Genomic DNA, 22,015 nt, shown 5'->3' with positions numbered 1-22,015 from the left:
CCTCTGCTGTTAACTACTGCTACTGTTATTTTCTTCACAACTACTGTACCAACTCTCATCACAAGGTGCAAAGATAAAAACTCAATATTTCCTACATTAACACACGATTCCTTTGCCATCCTCTTTCACCATTATATTTAATATTCTCTTTTTCTCTCCCTCTTGAGTTTAAATGACCCCCCCATCTTCAAAACCCACACTCCATGGCCCTCCTCTCTCTTCTCCCCCTCCTTTGCCCAGGTCTGATGTCTGTTTGCTGTCTACTGAGGAATTTTTACAATAGAGCCCTAAAACAAGCCATAAATTACTGTATTTGCGAAGGCTGCCTGTAAACATAATATGCATAAATTACTGCCTGTAAACATAATATGCATCCAGGAGCCCATGAATATTTAGTATGAAACTGATATTTCATTCAACATTTCATTGTTTCCATATGTCTGTCCAATGAAGTCGATGACTCCACAAAAGCTTACATTAAAATATATTAGTTTTTAAAATGCCACATTTTCTTTTGTTTTTCCTTTGATTCTTTGCATTTTGCTTGATATGCTTCCACAAACTAACACAGCTACCTCTTCCAAAACTGAACAATAATAGTTAATCTTTTGTTTTCAGTTGAATACTGTCTTATTCAGATTCACCATTTAAGGAACAAAAGAATTAAGAGCTTAAGGTTGAACAGTAACCTGTTGGTGGATGGGCTGGTGACTATCTAGCCCAATATGAGCCCAGAAGATTTGAAAACAGTGAGGGCAGCTTAGGTGATCCTAAGTTGGTTGGGCTGCTGAGATGTTACTTCCTTGCTTTCTAACTTCTCTCTTCCTTTGTGCATCTAGCATCTAAAGACCTCGCGTGTGTGTGTGTGTGTGTGTGTGTGTGTGTGTGTGTGTGTGTGTGTGTGTGTGTGTGTGTGTGTGTGTGTGTGTGTGTGTGTGTGTGTGTGTGTAAGGAGTACCACAGGAGGATCTGTCCTGTCCCCATGTAATGGATTTTATAAAGGCTCCTTTTCAACATTACAGATAATACTAAACTAGGATGTACTTTCAAGCAGGGGTGTGCAAGCTCCTAGGGATTAGGAGGTGCATCCCCTCACCCACAGAGGAACCTGTCTTGCAGGGACCTGGCCCAGATGTTGTCTAGTTATGTCATATCAGAAAGAATTAAAAATAATCTTGAAAAGATGGAGAATTAAGAGGGGCAATTACAACTGAAATAAACATGATGGAAAATGTTGGTAGGAGAATTAATGGTGTAAATGCAGGGTGGGTAACACTCAGCCTGACAGCAGTACTCATAAACAGGAACTAGAGGGTTTTTTTTTAACCACAAGCTAGACATGCTTCAGCAGTGCAGTCTGAGAACTAAGAAAATTATATTCTTAAACTGCACCCATGGCCAACCCTACTGTTAGGTAGAGTGGGACTCTGGCCTCAGGCAACAGATTCTGAGTGTAATTAAAAGTCAGCAGATTGTTATTTAATTTAACTTTTAGATGGTAGAATATCTTCTAACAAATATTAAAAGAACTAGCCACATACTATTATAAAAATCAACTTAACCCAACCTTACTAAGATTCAAATATGTATCTTCTGTTTGAGAAACAGGCAGGAATCTCAAACACTTCAGGTTACCTGGAAGGGCATCTAACTAGATAGTTTTGCCTTTAAATTTCTATATGTTACTTTGGATCATGCACTTTCCTTGAAGAAATGCTGCCAAAATGCAAAACATTTGCCCCTAAGAAACAATATTCTTTGAAAGCTGTCAGAAACAAGTTAGGCAAACAACCACAAATACTAAGAGTTACAGGGATTACTTATGCTGTTCTGCAAGTGAATATCCCAGGCCAGTGTGGTAAAAATCAGCCTATGCAAAACAGGTAAATGTAGCAGTCAATGAAAGCTATAAAATCATTACTGGATGCCTGAAGTGAACCTCTGTTGATAAAACCAGCAACCTAGCATACGTTGCACCTAGGGACATAAGAAGAGACAGCTAACAGTGAAGGCCTCAAAGCATCTATATCAAATTTGCATCCATTCTCAGCTACTGTCCACCACTTCCTAGACTAAAATCAAGGAAAAAAAATTTCAGAATGCCCCAAATACCTAATAGGGACGTGCCTGATTAGGTGGAAATTTTCTGAAATGTGTAATTATACTGTGATTCTTCTGACACAAGCAAATAATTATTGTTATATCTCTATTGACAGGGAAAGGAGGAGAGGAAATTTTCTACTTCATGTACCAAATTACTCTAGTTGGTTTCAAACAGTTGTTATCTGGTATAATTCCCTTTTCTCTCTTGTTTGGCTCTTGCTGGAGGGATGACTCAGGGATGTCAGAATTTTCTAACAATAATCCTTTATTCTTTGACAACTTGCTCAGTTCAACATTAACAACAGACACTGTCTCTTGCTTCAGGGGTGTTGCACCTTTTCCATTCTCATTGAACTATAACAAATCCCTTCTAATTGCATAGAGGTAGAACTCAAGTTTCCATAACGCCACCTCCGTGGAACAAACAATCTATCACATACACTTGTAGCTGACCTTTTTGGGGAGGGTGGAAAACCCAGCCCACTTGTGGTTCCCATACTTTCTTGCCCCGTTTTTGTCTCATCCTCAGTCTGAATGGGCTCACCTCATGGGGTTTCCCAGGACAGTCTGGCCATGCCTTGTTCTCCCTTCTTTGTGCTTCCCTCTGCTGCCACTCCCTGAACTTTTTCCTTTGTTCTTTTTCTTCTGTCTCCCCCGAGTAAGGTGGCTTTCTATAGTCTTCCTCTTCATTCCTTTTCAGTATACTCCCTTGGGGCTTTAAACACCATCCACTCTCTTGTCCAGGGGTCCTCCTGTACTATCTCCCCCCAACCTTGTTTCCAATCCTCCTCCTCCTCCTTTTTCACCCAACACACTTCTCCTTCTTAAGTTTCCAACTGCCCACTTCCCCACTTTCTCCATTTTATCTCCTCTCCCTTTCTTGCCAAAATGATGCCCTCTGGTGGTTCCTCCTTTACTTGTCCTTTCTGCCACTGCTCTTCCAAACATCATCCTTTTAGGTTCTCCTCCAGGGTGGGCATGTGTCCCTCTGTTTTCAGCCAAGGAGGCAGACAGTACACTCTGAGGAGTGCCCCTTAGGGTACTCTCATCCTCACAACAGTATATACCTGCATTCCTTGGGTGAGGGGTGTCCTTAGCAGGTCGAGGGGCAGCAAAATATCAAATGGGGTAATGCTGACTGAATTAAAAGGAGCATATTGTTCAGAGAAAATAATAGTATCACAGTGTTTTGCTTTAGTCTCAGCTCTTGTCTTATGTCCAATTCTGGACAAAGCAATTTAAGAAATATATTGGAAAAAAAGTATGAAGAGAAAAATGGCAAAGAAGGAGAAGGGCTAGAGATCGAATCTTAAGAGGAAAGACTGAGGGAGTTTGATGTGTTTAGCCTGGAAAAGAGACTATAAAATATGTTAAGATAGATATTTGTTGAATATTAATTGAAGCTTAAATTAGACAAGAAAGAGGACTCTGCCATTGGGTTTCTGGCTGTTTTAGTTGGTGAAGTACTCTCCATGAATTTGCTCTTAGATTTGCTCTTAGATGATCAACAGTAGTTTGGGTGTTTTATCAGCTTTACCTATTGTACACTTTATTCCTGTTTCTGAGGAGGCCAGATCTCATCTGGCTACTGTAACATGCTTCAGTGATACCTAGGTTCGTTTATTGCACCTACCAAGGGCTACTCTGAAGCATCTTTAGAAACTTCAGTTTGTCCAAAACGCAGTGTTCCAGTGCATGTTAGTGGGAAGTTATCCATGAGGCAGTATTATATGGATCCTGCATCGCCTCTCACCATTGTCAGTTTAGTTTTAGGGAACAATTTAAAATGTCTTGAAATATGTTCTGTGCCAGGAATATGCAAAGCTCTGCTTGTAACCACTGCCTAACATTTTGTGGAAAGACCTTTTAATGTGCCTACCTGTGGTAGAAGTGTAGTTAGCTGTGACTGGAGAGAGACAATAACACATCAGCTTTTAAAATGATGCTGCGGTTTTATTGTGGGATTATAATTTTAATTGAGGTAAGCCACTCTGGGTTGATACATAAGAATGCCATGGTTGTTGTTGTTTAGTCGTTAAGTTGTGTCTGACTCTCAGTGGCCCCATGGACCAGATCACGCCAGGCCCCCCTGTCCTGCACTGCCTCCTGGAGTTTGGTCAAATTCATGTTGATCACTTTGATGACACTGTCCAACCATCTCATCCTCTGTTGTCCCCTTCTCCTCTTGCCTTCACACTTTCCCAATATCAGGGTTTTTTCCAAGGAGTCTTCTCTTCTCATGAGATGGCCAAAGTATTGAAGCCTCAGCTTCAGGATCTGTCCTTCCAGTGAGCACTCAGGGTTGATTTCCTTCAAAGTGGATACGTTAGATCTCTTTGCAGTCCAGAGAATCTCAAGATTCTTGTCCAGCACCACAATTCAAAATCATCAATTCTTTGGTGGTCAGCCTTCTTTATGGTCCATCTCCCACTTCCATACAACACTACTGGAAAAACCATAACTTTGACTATGTGGACCTTTGTTGGCAAGGTGGTGTCTCTGCTTTTTAAGATGCTGTTGAGGTTTGTAATCACTTTCCTCCCAAGAAGCAGGCATCTTTTCATTTCATGGCTCCTGTCACCATCTGCAGTGGATCATGGAGCCCAAGAAAGTAAAACATTGGACTGCCTCCATATCTTCCCCTTCTATTTACCAAGAGGTGATAGGACCAGTGGCCATGATCTTAGTTTTTTTGGTGTTGAGCTTCAGTCCATTTTTTGCACTCTCCTCCTTCACCCTCATTAAGAGGTTCTTTGCTTCCTCCTCACTTTCTGCCATCAGAGTGCTATCATCTGCATATCTGAGGTTTTTTATATTTCTTCTGGCAATCTTGATTCCATCTTGGATTACTCCAGTCCAGCCTTTCACATCAGAGTTTCCATATCAAGTCCTAACTGTCGCTTCCTGTCCCACATATAGATTTCTCAAGAGATAGATAAGGTGGTCAGGCATTCCCATTTCTTTAAGAACTTGTCATAGCTTGCTATGGTCCACACAGTCAAATGGTTTTGCTTAGTCAATGAAGTAGAAGTAGATGTTTTTCTGGAACTCTCTGGCTTTCTCCATAATCCAGCACATGTTAGCAATTTGATCTCTCGTTCTTCTGACCCTTCGAAATCCAGCTTGTACTTCTGGGAGTTCTTGGTCCACATACTGCTGAAGCCTGCCTTGGAGGATTTTGAGCATAACCTTGCTAGCATGTGAAATGAGTGCAATTGTACGGTAGTTGGAGCATTCTTTGGCACTGCCCTTCTTTGGGATTGGGATGTATACTGATCTTTTCCAGTCTTCTGGCAACTGTTGAGTTTTCCAAACTTGCTGGCACATTGAATGTAGCACCTTAACAGTGTCATCTTTTAATATTTTAAATAGTTCCACTGGAATGGCATCACCTCCACTGCCTTGTTGTTAGCCAAGCTTTCTAAGGCCCTCTTGAGTTCACTCTCCAGGATGTCTGGCTCAAGGTCAGCGACCACACTATCTGGGTTGTCCGGGACATCCAGATCTTTCTGGTATAATTCCTCTCTGTATTCTTGCCACCTGTTTCTGTTCAGTCCCTACCATTTTTGTCTTTTATCATGTCCATCTTTGCACAAAATGTTCTTTTCGTTTAGTCGTTTAGTCGTTCAGTCGTGTCCAACTGTTCGTGACCCCATGGACCAGAGCACGCCAGGCCCTCCTATCTTCTACTGCCTCCCGGAGTTGTGTCAAATTCATGTTGGTTGCTTCGCAGACACTGTCCAGCCATCTCATCCTCGGTCGTCCCCTTCTCCTCTTGCCATCACACTTTCCCAACATCAGGGTCTTTTCCAGGGAGTCTTTTCTTCTCATGAGATGGCCAAAGTACTGGAGCCTAAGCTTCAGGATCTGTCCTTCCAGTGAGCACTCAGGGTTGATTTCCTTTAGAATGGATAGGTTTGTTCTCCTTGCAGTCCAGGGGATTCTCAAGAGTCTCCTCCAGCGCCACAATTCAAAGGCATCAATTCTTTTAATATCTCCAATTTTCCTGAACAGATCTCCGTTTTTTTCCTTTCTATTCTTTTCCTCTATTTCTTTGCATTGTTCATTTAAGAAGGCCCTCTTGTCTCTCTGTGCTATTCTTTGGAAGTCTGCATTCAATCTTCTGTAACTTTCCCTATCTCCCTTGCATTTTGTTCCCCTTCTCTTCTCTGCTACTGTATTTGTAAGGCCTCATTGGACAGCCACTTTGCTTTCTTGCATTTCCTTTTCTTTGGGATGGTTTTTGTTGATGCCTCAGTACAGAGTTCTTCAGGCATTCTGTCCACCAAATGTAGTTCCTTAAATCTGTACTTCACTTCCATTGCGTATTCATAAGGGATTTGGTTTGGATTACACCTGACTAGCCCAGTGGTTTTTTCTACTCTCTTCAGTTTAAGCTTGAATTTTGCTATGAGAAGCTGATGATCAGATCCACAATCAGCTCCAGGTCTCGTTTTTGCTGACTATATAGAGCTCCTCCATCTTTGGCTGCAGATAACATAATCAATCTGATTTTGATATTGTCCATCTGGTGATGTCCATATGTAGAGTCGCCTCTTGTGTTGTTGGAAAAGAGTGTTTGTGATGACCAGCTTGTTCTCTTGACAAATAGCCTTTGCCCTGCTTTGTTTTGAACTCCAAGGCCAAATTTACCTGTTGTTCCTTTTGTCTCTTGGTTTCCTACTTTAGCATTCCAGTCCCCTATAATGAGAAGAACATATTTCTTTGGTGTCAGTTCTAGAAGGTGTTGTGAGTCTTCATAGAATTGGTCAATTTCAGCCTCTTCAGCATTGGTGGTTGGTTCATAAACTTGGATGAGTGTGATGTTGAAAAGTCTGCCTGGATTTGTATTGAAATCATTCTATCATTTTTGAGATTGTATCCCAGTACAGCTTTTCCCACTCTTCTGTTGACTATGAGGGCTACTCCATTTCTTCTATGGCAATCTTGCCGACAATAGTAGATATGATAATCATCTGAATTGAATTTGCCTGTTCTCATCCATTTCAGTTCACTGATGCCCAGAATGTCAATGTTTGTTCTTGCCATCTCCTATTTGAGCACATCCAGGTTACATTCCAGGTTCCTATGCAGGGTTTTTTTTTTTGTTGTTTTTTTTTTTTGCTGCATTGGACTTTCCTTTCACTTCCAGGCACATCTGCAGCTCAGCGTCCTTTCGGCTTTGGCCCAACCATTTCATTAGCTCTGGAGCTACTTGTCCTTGTCCTCGGCTCTTCCTCAGTAGCATGTTGGACACCTTCCGACCTGAGGGGCTCATCTTACAGCATCATATCTTTTAGCCTTTTTTTCTCTCCATGGAGTTTTCTTGGCAAAGATACTTGAGTGGCTTGCCAGTTCCTGCTCCAGGTGGATCACGTTTAGTCAGAACTCTCCACTATGACCTGTCTGTCTTGTGTGTCCCTGCATGGCATAGCCCATAGTTTCTCTGAATTAGTCAAGCCCCTTTGCCACAAGGCAGCAATCTGTGAGGGGAAATGCCATGGTAAAGTTTCTTTTATTCAAAAAAGAAAAAAGACAATAGACAGAATCAATTTATTTTCTTTTTTTCCAAAATACAACCCAAGTCACTTAATTCAGATTCACAAGAAAGGAGGGGTGTCAGCTAAATATCTAGGTAAAATTTTATGGTGCAAGCTGTTCTGTAGTGGAATAGACTGCTTCAAAAGGGAGTGGACTCTCATTCATAAAAGTATTTGAAAAAGGCTGGATCGAATCTGTGTTTGCCTTTTGTAAGGATCAAATGAAGTGAGGCTGAAGGGCACAGGGAATAGTTCTTGAGATATTTGGAGGTGAGATTGAAGATCTACTATTGTGCATGGGACAAATGCTTATTTTCTTTGTTATCCCAACTGCTTTTGTAGAGTTTTGTTGCACTTTTAACTTACATTGCAGCTTTGGCAGAACTGTAACTGATACGTGTAACTGGCACTACTGCTATAACAAACAACTGTGACAGGCAAATGCATGTAATAAAATACTTGTATTATCCCATTCTTTGAATCCAAGACTTGAAATATAAAAATAAATCTAAAAACTGCAAAAATTATCTCTCTTGGATATACTCCTTAATGTGGTGAAGAGCTTTGAGTGCATCAGGGAGGCTGAAAGCAGGGCTGTCAGTAGGCTAGATTCCATTATGAGGTTGAACTCCTAATAGAGTCATCCAATAAAGCTGAGACACCAGACTAATAAAACACATCTACTCCCTTCAGGATTAATTGCCACATTAGCAGAAGATAATGGAAGGTTCCAGTGATGATGGGAGCAGAAACTCCTAAAGGACAACTACTGAGCAGCAACAGTAGGAGAAGGTGACACTGCTGGAGGATCTTTCAAAGGCCACAGTAACACTCAAACTAACTTTTTGATAGTACCGTGCAGCAAAAGGTCTTACTTTGAAAACCCTATAATGAGACATTCCAAAATGAAATTAGATAGTGCTGGAAAATAAAGCTCCTAAATCAGAAGGCTAGCATAGAAGATCAAAGGACTAGTACAGATAGTATTGTTGGTAACGATAGAACTAGATAAAAGCCAAAGTGACATCTAGTGGCCAACATTGTACAAAAGTGAAAGGAAACTCTGATGCTGCATGTCACGTCCAGTTGGAGCATCTTTTATTTCCTTCATCACAGCTTTGTTGGAATAGTTTTAAGCATGTGGATGGATCCAAATTGGAGAAAATGCCCCTTTCCAACTTCATTATTCTTTAATTCTATGATAATCCATTGCTGGCCTAATGCAGTTTCTTAGACTTGGTGCCAAATGAGCAAAACAAAAAGTCTTCAATTATTTTAATTCTTCCTAACTCCCAATGGATGAGGAACAATACCGAAAAGAGGAAGGATTATGAAGATGATTACATCCAGATATCATCCTTTTTCACAAGAGTGAGCAACTCATGAAGATTGCCAGAGTGACCTTTTCTCACTTGAACTTTGGGTCAATAGTTCTGTAAGAATGAATTGTCCAATGTTAGAAGAGTAGTCGTCAAGAACTGGGAAGCTGAAGTATCATGGACTTTGATGCTTTTTTGGAAAATTCTGGTTTTGTAGTCAGTACCTGTAACAAGCTGGCTGAGAGAATGGGGTTAATGTCCACCAATAAGTAGAAGAGAGGACTATTTGCAGTTTATGCATGTGAAAGTGGCCTTTATTCTTTGGTACTTAACTAACTGGGAAGATGGTTTTCAGTTTAGTGAGGGAAGGGAGTAGAAACTGCTCTTGCCTTCATGAAAGTTCATGATAGCTGGGGTAATCTGTTACTCTGGCTGGCTTAGTTATCTTGTAGGATATGCTATGCGTGTTTGCTGTTCTGCTGTAAGGGATACATGTGTGTTTTGAGACTATACTGAAGGTATGCTAAAGAGCAAGCACTATAATAGTTTAGCCAGCTTATTAAAACTTCTGATTTTTTGCTTCAAAACCTTTTTGACTCTCTTTTTAACTCTTGAAACTTTGTTTGCTCTTTTCACCATCTTTAATAAAAAGTAACATTTCTTCATACAGCTGCTTGACTTCAGTTAAGAGAGTTGGCAGTATTTAAAACCAGGCCTTTCTTTGACCATCTCCTGGGAGCCTGTATGTTTTGTGGGTGTGGAGGCATTTCTACCTTGCAGGGTTGGTGTAAGGACTTAACCTTGTGGATTTTCTGGAACTCCCTGGAAGAACTGCTTAGCTGGGTTAAACAAAGGAGTTGTCAGATTTCTGGGCAGGAAGATTCCTCCAGCCATCTGTTGGCCCTCTGGTTTGTTTCATCCACACCAGGGCAGATAGATTAGTGTGGCTCAGTGGTTAGTGTGGGTCTCTCCGTACCTATGGATCCTTGAAAGTGGCAATAATACTCCTGAACATGTCCTGTTACTACTGATGCTCCTCTAAGAGATCATGACAGATTTATATGAATCTAGGGAAGAGCTGAAGATAAGGTCATTGCACTTGAGTCCTGTTATGTACCTGATTGAAATCAAAGGGACTATGTCCCTTACAAAACTACATTCCTTTGCTTCATTGGAAAAGCATTCCTGGTAGTGATAGCAATGTGATGTTAGATATCAGTGTAGGAAAAAAAAAATCACCTTCAATGCTTGAATGAAAAATCTCATCTACACATGCATGCCTCTTTAAAATCTAAAAAACCAACATTGAACAGGATTAATTGATGCATATAAAGTTTCACATCTAACACTGAGACATTTCAGCTATTTCTCATTGAATCATGGAACATATTCTAGGATTGGCAATTTTAAAATATGAAAATCTCTTGTACGCCAAATGAGAAATATTGACACTGAGCCCTGACTGACACAGAAAATGAATCCTTAAATGTGATGTGGAACTCTGTCTACAAGAACACCTATGCACTAGTCTGTTCTCTAGGCAGCATCATATAAAAGAAATGTGCAGAAGTATTAATTTGTTTTACAGTGAGAATGCAAACCTGAAACATTGAAAGCATTGTTAAGGGGTTCATGGAAAGCAATTCTGAAAGGCCCTTGTATAAAAAAGGCATTCTTTGTAAACTCAACGAATAAAAAACTACAATAAAAGTACTTGCCAAAATAATATATAGCTGTGAGACATGAGAAAACAGGAAACCTGAAAGCAGTAAAATTTTTGAGAAATTACAGAAAAAAAGTAATTTTGGATGATATTTCTGTTTTGGAACTATCTTCCGAAAGGGCAGAACTACAATCCCTTGATTATGTTCATCATATTGTCCTTAATATATAACAAAAGAAAATATTATGAATTTGGAAACGAGAGCTTATTTATTTTGGCTAATGTATTGAAGAAAAAAGGTAATAGAAATATTATGTTAAAACTCAATGTTGCAGCCTCAGTTATGTCGACATTTAATGAAATCAACAAACCTGTGATTTTTTTTTCCTTTTCCCACCCTTCACAATGAGGAAAAATCTAGATAATTTTACTCATCCCCCTTGCCCAAAAATAGTGACTTACAGAGTGACTTAAACATGCTCATTAGACAATTAAAAATTAAAATAACATACATTTCTTTCTTTAGTTCCAAACCCATATTAAAAGGCAAAGAGAAATTAATTATTTTCTCCCGTTCCCACGAATAGTTGAACGCACCCATCCCACTGCACACACACACCCAAATACTGTGACTGTGCTTTTGAATTTTTTATTGGTATCTCAACCAAGGTCATTTCCGTTCTGTATGCCTTTTGCATAACACTTATCCACAAAATTCTTAGGGGCATAAGCACACACTTTCTCCAAAGTCTGAAGTTTCCTATTGTACCACTCTTTGCACAAAGAGCTGGAATACTGAACTGGGGTTTGGGTTTGAGCTTCAGTCAAATCAGGCAGCCTCAGAATCAGTCTGAGTTAAACCATTTTCCGAATTGCTGAATTGAGGTCTGAAATTTATCTTAATTTTCTTAATTATTATCTTTTCTTCCAGAGGCAGAAATAGTTAAATCTCTGAGCTGATGCATACTTATGTCAAAATTTACTTTTAAATTTTTATTTTATTTTTAAATTTAATACCTGACACATAACAGAAAATGAAACAAAAAAAAATATTTACCCAAATTAGAAAAAATTATAAAACTTACTGCAACCCATCACTGGGACCAATATGGATTCTTGCGATATTATCAATATTCATTGCCCCCTATTCCCTCCCAAATTGTAATGTTTCCTGCAATTGTCCTTTTCCTTTAATTAATACAAATTCTATAAAGTCTCCCCATATATCATTAAATATATTCTTATTCAGCAGTTCTTTCTTTAACTTAATATCACATGTTAAATTACGTATCATTAATTGCTGTATTCCAGATCTCATTGTACCATTCAGTTTGTACTAAAATTTTCTAAGAATGCTCTACTCAGGGGGCAAAGCTTCCTTAGATACACAAGAGTTTACCAGCACCAGCTCCTTACTGTGTCCTTGGACCAGCCAGCTTTGGTGTCAATACATTGTCAACCACCATAATTACAGTATTTTGAATGGCGCTATATGTTCCACTCACTGTTTCACTGTGTTTAGTTTTGATGTTGTGTTTTAATGATGTAAGCCGCCTTGAGTCATTTCTTAGAAGAAAGGTGGGGTAAAAATATTTTAAATAAATCAGTAAATTAATAAATGCTGGAGAACTCCATGATCATCATTGGTGTGACTAGAAGGGGTGATAACTGACAGGCGACTTGAAAAAGTGTTTCCTATCTGATCGACTGATTGACTGACTGGTCTATTCAGAAGCTGTCCTCTGGACTCATTAGCATTTTTGCACAGCTAATCTCATCAAAACTGTAGACAGCTGTTCCAGGTTGCTCAGAAGAGTACACCACATTATTCTGACAAGTAAGACCTAGGGTTCTATGTACAACAAAGAGATACTTAATCCAGTTCATAGATTTAGTAGACCCAAATTGCCTTTAATCTGGATGAGTTTAGTGGCTCTGTTCCGGAAATGTTGTGAGTCCCTTGACTTGAACATAACAATAGCAGGTTAGAGGAGTAAAAGCAGGCTAGTTAGTAAAATTGTGGAAGGAGTGCAATGCACGGCTAGCAAGCCACATTATAATAATGTTAAAACGCCATGTGTTATATCATGTCTCTACCATGCGCTTGTGATAGTTTTAAGTAGAATTTTGGAATTGGGCCCATCTGAGCACCTGTCTTTGCTCCCTTGCATTGTCCGTTATGGTTCCAAAGTAGAAGCTTGGACTGCAGTGATCAGCGTATGAGAATAACTAACTGAACCACTGCAGCTTAGTGGAGATGAACTGTAACTCATTTTATTTAAATGATAGAATTAAAAAGAGAAGTTTCACAAAGCTGTATTTAGGATGATAAAATACAGAGAAGTCATGGGTATATCAGTGCTTTCCTAGTGAAGAATACTTCCATTATTCTGCTATCCCTCATAGTACAGTTTATCCTTAAAAAAAAGTCCCTGTCTGTTGATTTCCTGGCACATGTGCTAAAGGATTATTAGCTTCAGTATCTAATTGTTCTTTCCAAATGCTGTAAACAGAACGGCAACATTTTAGTTTGCCATGCAGGTTTCTGTGGGATATGCTGTGTTCAGTGAATTCCTTTGCATTTGGTTGTCTTTATAGTGAACTGAATATAAGAGACAAAGCAACAGGATTAAAAATATTGAGGTTTGGGTTTCATTTACAAAAGTACCTAAAGAACTTAAAAACTGACCTACCATTACCTTTTAATAAAAAGTACAGGATACACTTTAAGCATTCTGTTACCACAATACTCTTAGGCTGGAATCTTACACCTACTTACCTTTGGCTTACTTATCAGCAAATATGTATAAAATTCATAATAAAATACTAAAACAAGTTTTATTTGAAATGATTATTCAGCCCTAAAAAACAAAGTCTTTGGAGCCAGTTCATAATTTCATAGAATCACAGAATAATTGAGTTGATGGGGCTTATGCCTTTGACTCCAACGCCCTGCTCAGTGCAGGAATCCAAATCAAAGTAGATTTGTCAGACAGCTGCCCAATTTTCTCTTGAATGCTTCCAGTGTTGGGGCATTCACCACCTGCTGAAGTAACTGGTTCCCCGTCATACTGCTCTAATAGTTAGGAGTTTTTTTCATGAAATTCAGCCTAAATCTGGCTTCTTATAACTTGAGCTCATCGTGGCGATCCCCCTGGTTGCCCCTTTATTTCTTTGGACTCCACAAAGGTAAACACACCTTCTTTTTTTCTTCTTTTCGCTGCCACCAGGTATTTCTTCTAATACCACTACAATTCCCACACACAGGAGCTGCTCATATAACTTAGGAATCAGGGGTTTGATCAAATATTCTTTTATTAATGAACAAAAAAGGAAAATCAATATAAAACTGTTTCAGGTGTGCATATATATTAGATCAGGTATTCAATCACTGGTATTTCTCATATTATGCTTATGTGTTCATTCCTGCTTGTTCAATATGTTTTACTCTTTCAATATTCCTTTCTTAACCCCTTTTTATCTATTCTTAAACCCTAGCTCTCTCCACATCTTCTTGTTCCTAATTCTCTCTATCCCTATCTCATTCCAACTGTCCTTAACTGTCTCTTCCAACTGTCTGTCCTTTTTGCTCCGCCTCTCCTGCCCTATCCTCTGATTGACAGGCAGGGATGACGTCATCTTTTGGATTCCGCTACACCCATTATTATGTGTTCTGCACTCTGGAATAATCAAGAACAGATCCTTCCCCTGCTGTGTATGACAGTATTATAACTTGCCTCAATCTTCTTTTTTCAAGGCTGAACATGATCAGTCCACTGATCTTCCTTCCTCTGAACGTGTTCCGGTTTGTTGGTATCCTTCTTAAAGTGCAGTGTTCAGAACTGGACACAATACTCTAAATGTGGCATTACCAGTGCCAAATAGAAATAAACTAGTACTTCACGGGATTTGAAGATCATACTTGTGTTAATGAAGTAAAAAATAGCATTAGCCTTTTTTGCAGCCACAGCACTCTGTTGACTCATATTCAGCTTATTATCTACAACAATTGCAAGATCCTTCTCGCTCATAGTATTACTGAGTCAAGTAACCCCCATCAGTACCTGAATTTCCTCTGCGCTCAGAATCGAACAAACACCTGGAGAGCATTTTATGTATTTTATTAAAAGGAAAAGAATTAAGCAAAAAAGGATAAAATGGTTACCAAAAATAAAGAAGGTGAAAGTTATTCAAAAGTTCCTTGGTAAAAATAGAACAAGTTACAAGAAGTTACAAAACCAATCTTGGATAATTTTAGAGATGGTAAACACTTAGAATAATAAGAAATTCCTAGCTAACCTGAATCTCTTACTTATTCCTAACTCATGCTGTTACCTGAATGGGGTCTCTTTGAGTGTAAGCAGACTGGTTCCTGATAGACAAAGTTTACCCTTACATGAAGATGTTAAATTCTCTCTCATTTTCACAAATCTCTCAGGCTTATTTTATACCAGGGGTGGGCAATTGATTTCTATAGGGGGCCACATGAAAAATCTGAACTGTGTTTGGCGCCCGAACAAACTTTACTTAAAAATAAAATGAAACAGTGATGTTATGATTGTTTTTATTTTAAACTTGTTAATATTCACAAATACTAAATAGGTTTTTGTGGTATGTTAAAGATAAGCAACTGATCAACTTTGGACAAAAACCTATAAATGGTTTTGATGTTCCAAACTGTCCGCGGGCCAGACAGGAGTGGCTCGCGGGCTGTATGTGGCCCTCCAGCCGCACTTTGCCTAGGTCTGCTTTATACAGAACAATGCTTGATGTTGCTTAATTACCTGTCATTGCTGTTAATCCTTGTCAAGTATCCTCAGGCTAGTGAGTTGCTTTCTTCATCCCTCAGTGCAAATTATCATGCCCTCAGGCAGGAAGAAATTTCCCCAGGAAAGTCTAACACACATATCAAACCCTGCTTTGAACTAACCTATACACTGGATAAATAGTAGGGACATAGATCGCTCCTTTTTGAAATACATTCTAGCCAGTTCTTCCCAGCAATCACAGCTGACAGGGAGCACTTAAAATGTTTGGTTTCCTCCATTTGATCTTCTCAGCACACATATGTTCCCAAGTTAATATATTGTCTTCCCTCTATAACTTCATGTAGCCCATTTCCCACAATTCCTTCAGAGAGTCAATGACTAAAATCCAATAATAAGTTGCAACTAGAGTAGGCCCACTGAATCAGTGGAGATCTGGTGAGTCAATTCCTCTGTTGTTGTTGTTGTTTAGTCGTTTAGTTCTGTCCGACTCTTCGTGACCCCATGGACCAGAGCATGCCAGGCCGTCCTGTCTTTGACTGCCTCCCGGAACTGGGCCAAATTCATGTTGGTCACTTTGATGACACTGTCCAACCATCTCATCCTCTGTCGTCCCCTTCTCCTCTTGCCCTCACACTTTCCTAACATCAGGGTCTTTTCCAGGGAATCCTCTCTTCTCATGAGATGGCCAAAGTATTGGAGCCTCAGCTTCAGGATCTGTCCTTCCAGTGAGCACTCAGGGTTGATTTCCTTTAGAATGGATCGGTTTGTTCTCCTTGCAGTCCAGGGGACTCTCAAGAGCCTCCTCCAGCACCACAATTCAAAAGCATCAATTCTTCGGCGGTCAGCTTTCCTTATGGTCCAGCTCTCACTTCCATACATCGCTACAGGAAAAACCATAGCTTTGACTATTTGGACTTCTGTTGGCACAATTCCTCTGTAACCTCCACTAATTCAATGGTCCTACACTAGTGGCTTAATACTGTATTTCAGCCATCATGTTTCAATTTAAATCTCTCTCTCTCTCTCTCTCTCTCTGTGTGTGTGTGTGTGTATGTGTGTGAATAAAATTTTAAGTAAATGTATATCCTTCTGTTTTGTGTTGTGATTCCAGAGCAGTCATTTGAACCAAGAACTCAATTAGAGTTTTTAGCAGTTTTGTAGCTCTGGGTAAAAAAGAAGACATGTTGCAGGACTTGTATGTTCTAGTGCTAGAGAAGTGCATATGCTAATGGGCTAGCCCTTGTGCCTTTATATGCCACCCAACCCTTTAAACGGTGGTAGGTAGCCTTCAGGAAAGCAGTAGCACTTTCCCAGCAGCACACCATTTTGAGGTTGAGGAAATTGTGTTAGCTCTGACATAAAATGCTACGTGGGACAGGGAATTATGGACTTACGGCATAATAAAGTAGTTATATGGAAAGTTCCCATGTTTGAATCATAGCAATTAATGTCCACTTGCACAAAAACCAGTTGAATGAACTGTTCTTATGTAAAAACAGACACGCCTGGTTAAAAATAGAAATGAACACTGTCTGCCATTCCATAAACAAATCCCTTCCACTACAGATGAGACATTTTTCTAGTGCTAACAATAGATGCTTTTATTTTCCATTGAATAGCAGCAGAAAGGTCAAAACAATTGCTTTCTCTGCATAGACACTCCATTTAGTTCGTATACTCTTTGAATTCTTTGAAAATTGATTATTTTCAATCATATTGATAAAGATAACAAAAATTATAAATAATTCTGCCCTGTTAGGAAAACTAAATAATTCTTAGTATCAAAGCACTAGATTAAATAACATATTGGTTGTGAATGTGTTAACGTTTGCTTCAGTTTCTGAGTCATGATGTATGAATGTTTGTATGATGATTAACAAAAAGAAATTGCAAATCTTCATTTGAGAATTACCACAAGCAGGACTTTATGCAGTCGCAGCTGTATTCCTATACCCAGTTATTAAATGGTAAATCCAGTTGAACACAATGGGAAATTACCCCTGAGGCTATCCTTTGACATGGATGTGTGTGTGTGTATATGAGATCCTTCAAACACTTGAAAGTCCTTTTTTGGGGTGCACACAATTAATTTTTTAGTAAGACTTTGTAAGTCGTATGGAAGTTTGTCCAAAAAAAGACTGAAAGTCTGACAAGAATTTCATGGATATTCACAAGAATAAAGCAATGAACATGAAAAGATAAGACTGTAAGCAGACCCTAACTAGATCAAAGTAAATGTGTAACTGAACTGATACTTAATACACTAGTATTGAAACTATAGTGCCTAGGTAGATCATACATTCTACCCTTAACATTTAAGATGGAATGCATGTGTTAAATATTTTAGTGCTCTTGATATGGTTTGTAACATTGAATTGTGCTATTGGTTGTGAGGTTTCACATGTAGCTTGAGAGATCATGCTCTTCTGTGCAAACAGAAGACTTAGAAATATTATCAATGAGTAACAGATATGTCTTCTTTTAATCACATAAAGCACATTGTCTTCATTCCAGCAGGACTAAATATATGTCTGTGCATATTAAACCCCTGTTACTTGAAAGGCAACATCTACATTTGGAATTTGAACCCCTTCCAAATTATTATACCGAGGTCTTCCTGGTCCACCAGTCTTCCAAGCCTTGCTGCCTTGGTATCTACCCTGTGAGATTGCAGGTAAGTAACTGAGTGCTGCAGAATTAGACTTGTCTTTAGCAAATGGACTTTATATTACAAAAGGGAAATGAGTGGTAATGGAGCGTAAAACTTTTTCACTCTTCTTACTAATGAGTGGAAAAGTACATTTAAAAGCAAAGAGTGCAGTGAATAGCTTTTCTGGCCATTATTTGAAAAAGATCTGTTTGCTGTTAAAGACGCAGTGGTATACTAGTTGTGTTAAAAACTAAGACAGAAGATAAAAGGACTTGGATTGTTTTGCTTTATTACAAAATATAAATGGCTATTTTATTTCCCAAATAATTTGGCAACAACTGAACAAAGATTCTAAAACAAAGTGATACTCCTGGTACCGGAAGCACAAAGCTACGACACCCGATTCTTTTCTCTCCTTTTGGATGCTGTAGAGAGTCTGGGGCCATGCAAGAGTTGTGGTCCAAAAAAGTAAATGAGCTAAGCCTTGGAACACTTTACAGAGATACAGGGTGGCAAATAGCCCATAGCTTCTGCAGATATTACAGTTAGAGACTTCAGAAGAAATCGAGACTCAGTACAGATGGAAGGGAGAAAAGAGTCTGCGTCCAGGTAGATGACTATTCATTTGCCATCACTTAAAAGATGATATGAGTCAGTGAGAGTATGAGCCAGTGAGAGTACAAGCAAAGAAGGAACAAGCACAAACTAGATTGTGGGGATGAACTATATATATTCCAGAGGAATACCTAGTGGATGACATGCAAAGAAACAACCATGGTGTCATTATAGATTATTTATTTTTAATGTAAAGTGTTTGAGGATCATGATAAAAAATTTCAGGGCCATCCTGTAACAAATAACAGGATGGTGCCCCTTGCACTGTATGTATGGAAGCCAACTTGATTGGCATTTGAATCTCTTTGGCACTATTACTGAGGAAGTATCATCTGTTACCCTGGAAGATCAAATTGTCTAGAAGGGAACTCATCTCCTTGACACTTTTTTGCCATCTCCTAGATTGTGCCCACTTGGAGAGACTACTTCACTCAGACTAATAGCATGGAAAGCCTTGGTAGAAAGCAGATCAAATAAGTAATTTAAAAGGAATGTCTGTCTGGTCCCCTATTTCTTTTGCAGTCTATAGCTATAATATCCAAAAGAAGTGGGGACCCAGTACAGGTGTTCCTGCACAAAAGGCAGAAATTGGCAGTTGAAGTTGTTTCTTCTATAGTAAGGTGGAAGGGAAGGAGAAAAATTGTTTATATAGCACTTTAGCATGTTCAAAGCACTTTCCCTATATTATCTTGCTGTGAGCCTTTCAATGCAGTTAAGTAGGGATGAGGAATGTACAAATATATACTTCATTTGCAGCCTGTACTTTGTTTGAAATTGCAATCAGTGCTCACACAGGGGCTGCAGATTGATTTTGGTGTTCAGTGCTCATACTGATGTGATGTGATTCACATTCCAGCCCACAGCCCCCCTTCTTTCTCTCCTTCCTCTAGTCCCACCTCTGCCAATCCTTTATGGGATATAAATGCAGGAAATGATAAGAATGAGGACCCATCAATAAACTGATAGGGTGATCTAGCACTAATCTCATATATGTAAGATTTTTTTTTAAAGTGGGTGATCAGCGGAGAGGAAAAATGCAGGGCAATTTCCCCCAGTCTTGAACATCACAACCCAACTGACTGTGTCACCAAAACACCACCTACAAACACCCCCCTCCATCATCTTTACAAGAAAGTATCAAAATAAGCACAGAAAAAGCCTCTCAAATCAGTCTGGTTTGAAAAAGTAGAAGCCAGTGCCATAGAGAAAAAGGCACTTTGGGAGCAAAAAAGGCTGCACCAATTTGAGTCAACCTTTGGGTCATGTGGTGAGTTAAAAAATATTTCAGATTCACCGGTTTTAGAAGCCAAGCAAATCCTGCAACATTTGACCACGTAGTTGCAGCCTCCATTAAGCATTTGAATGTAAAGCAGATCAGAGTATGATATGTGTATTGAAATAAACATTATTAATAACATTTAAAGAGGTGAAGGTTAGATTTGGAGGAAAAAAACACTTTGTCCCTGATACGATTGGATATGAGGTAAGTAATCTGTGAAGCCAGGTATTTTACAGAGGTCACATGTGCTAGAGATGCGTTAAATTGGACATGTACAATAGACATCCAGCTCTGCTGCACTTGAATATTCAATTCATTAAAAAAACACCACTCCTTATTTTATGAATGTGGGATATTGTGCTTCAGTCTCCACAATTCAGAATGCCAGGAAATAGCTTGATGTTGCTGCACAAATCATGCCCGTGTTATCAGCAAGAAAAAGAACTCAAGGCTTTACATATCATAGGGTAGGCTGAATGTTGACAACACCAATGGCAGCAGTCAAAATGGTTTACAGGATACCCTCTTGAGCTTGCTACCATTCACAAAAGTTCACCACTTCCCACACAAACACATGGCAATTGTCAGGGCTTTTCAACAAGTGTGAATGGTAGTGAGCAGAAGGGGGCATCCTGTAGACCATCTTGATTGGTTTTTTGACATATTTGATCTGTTCTAAAAGATTCTTTTTTAAGATCCATGGAGCCCACATGAAAATTTGTAGCACAAAGTCACGCTACATGGGAAGAAAAGGGGGCACCTTAAAACATTTTGTTGCCAGAGTCAAGATACTGTGGCATCTCCCTTCCATGAACAGAGGCTGACTGTGTGTGTGTGTGCACACGTGCACATGTACACACAGGCGCACACATGCACACACATGTGTGCACGCACACACACATGCACACGCGTGCGCGCGCGCACACACACACACACACACACACACACACACACACACACACACACACAGTTGAACCTTAGTTCAAGAATGGCAGTGAACATAACATTGGCATCCTCCAATAAAGGGGAATGGCCTGGGACCTGTGAACTGAGAATTTTGGGGTTGCTACTGCTATTCCCCCACCACCAAACTTTGTTGCTTAAGATAGTTGATGCATTTTATCTAATGGTAGAGCTGGCCCTGCAAGAAACGGAAAGTGGTCATGCAGCAATGATAAATTTGAAGCTTAAGTATAAGTAGTGTGCCAGAGCAAAATGCCTCCTTTATGTGTCACTGGCATCTTTCTACAGATTTCTATGGCATATTGCCACAAGAAGCTGTACCCACATTGATTCAGACGTAAGGTTTCTTTATGTGTTTCTTTTAAAAAAAGGAAAGAAAGAATATAAAGCTACTAGAATTTGCAGCCCTTTAAAATAAAACAAATGTATAATGTGAGTATTTTTATACACCATTGGAGGGGAAAGTGCTGAGGTGGTATTTTTAGTCTGTGTTCTTGACATCATACAGTATTATGTTTTCCTTCTCAGAGTTTTGCATTTAACTGGTACCTTTGAGTCATCTTTATAATTAGCTTTTAAAAAAAAACTAGCACATGTTAAGTGCTTGTCATACCACACAGAAGTGTTTAACTGCCAGCTATTCAATTAGTACAAAGAAAATCTCACAAACTGGTAATCAGTCAAAGGGTAGGCTAGTAACATAGCATACATGAAGACGTATCAAAGGGATGTGGATTGCAGTTGGCTGTTCCTTGATGCAGCTCAAGAGCACAACAGACTATTTCAGCTATGTGGATATTCATGTTTCAAGTGTGGAAGCTGCTAAAATGACTCTCTACTTGGCTTTGCTTTCTGGGATCTCAGTTTCAAAGTCCAAGTCCGTGAGACAGCAACAGAACAACATCTGAACATATTTGGTGGTTTTAGCTGCAGGGGTAAAATACATAAAAGGATGATATTACAAAAGTCATAATGTTCATTCATGTTTTGTTTTGTTTTTATATTGTGTCATAGGTCACATTAAAAATACGGCAGCCTTTGATTATTAGAACAATCTGGCTATTGCCAAGAGCAGAAATTAATAATGCTAGATTGCCACTAATAGCAGGTTTTT

At 39.2% G+C, this 22,015-nt stretch overlaps 1 protein-coding gene across 2 annotated transcripts in view; it reads right to left on the bottom strand.

Annotated features, from left to right (window-relative positions):
• Positions 1-21,294: 21,294 nt before the first annotated feature.
• Positions 21,295-22,015, bottom strand: part of LOC110090236 (Y+L amino acid transporter 2) — a 29,332-nt gene continuing 28,611 nt past the window's right edge. For both annotated transcript variants that reach the window (XM_020813821.3, XM_020813820.3), the window contains exon 10: positions 21,295-21,828. In XM_020813821.3, the coding sequence (XP_020669480.2) occupies positions 21,737-21,828 (92 nt within the window). In that variant the 3' untranslated portion in view covers positions 21,295-21,736. The remainder of the gene's footprint in view (positions 21,829-22,015) is intronic.

Source organism: Pogona vitticeps, chromosome 4, assembly GCF_051106095.1.
Source record: "Pogona vitticeps strain Pit_001003342236 chromosome 4, PviZW2.1, whole genome shotgun sequence".
NCBI classification, from domain to species: domain Eukaryota; kingdom Metazoa; phylum Chordata; class Lepidosauria; order Squamata; family Agamidae; genus Pogona; species Pogona vitticeps.
The sequence above is the reverse complement of the archived record's forward strand: the minus strand, read 5'-3'. Positions and strand labels throughout refer to the sequence as shown.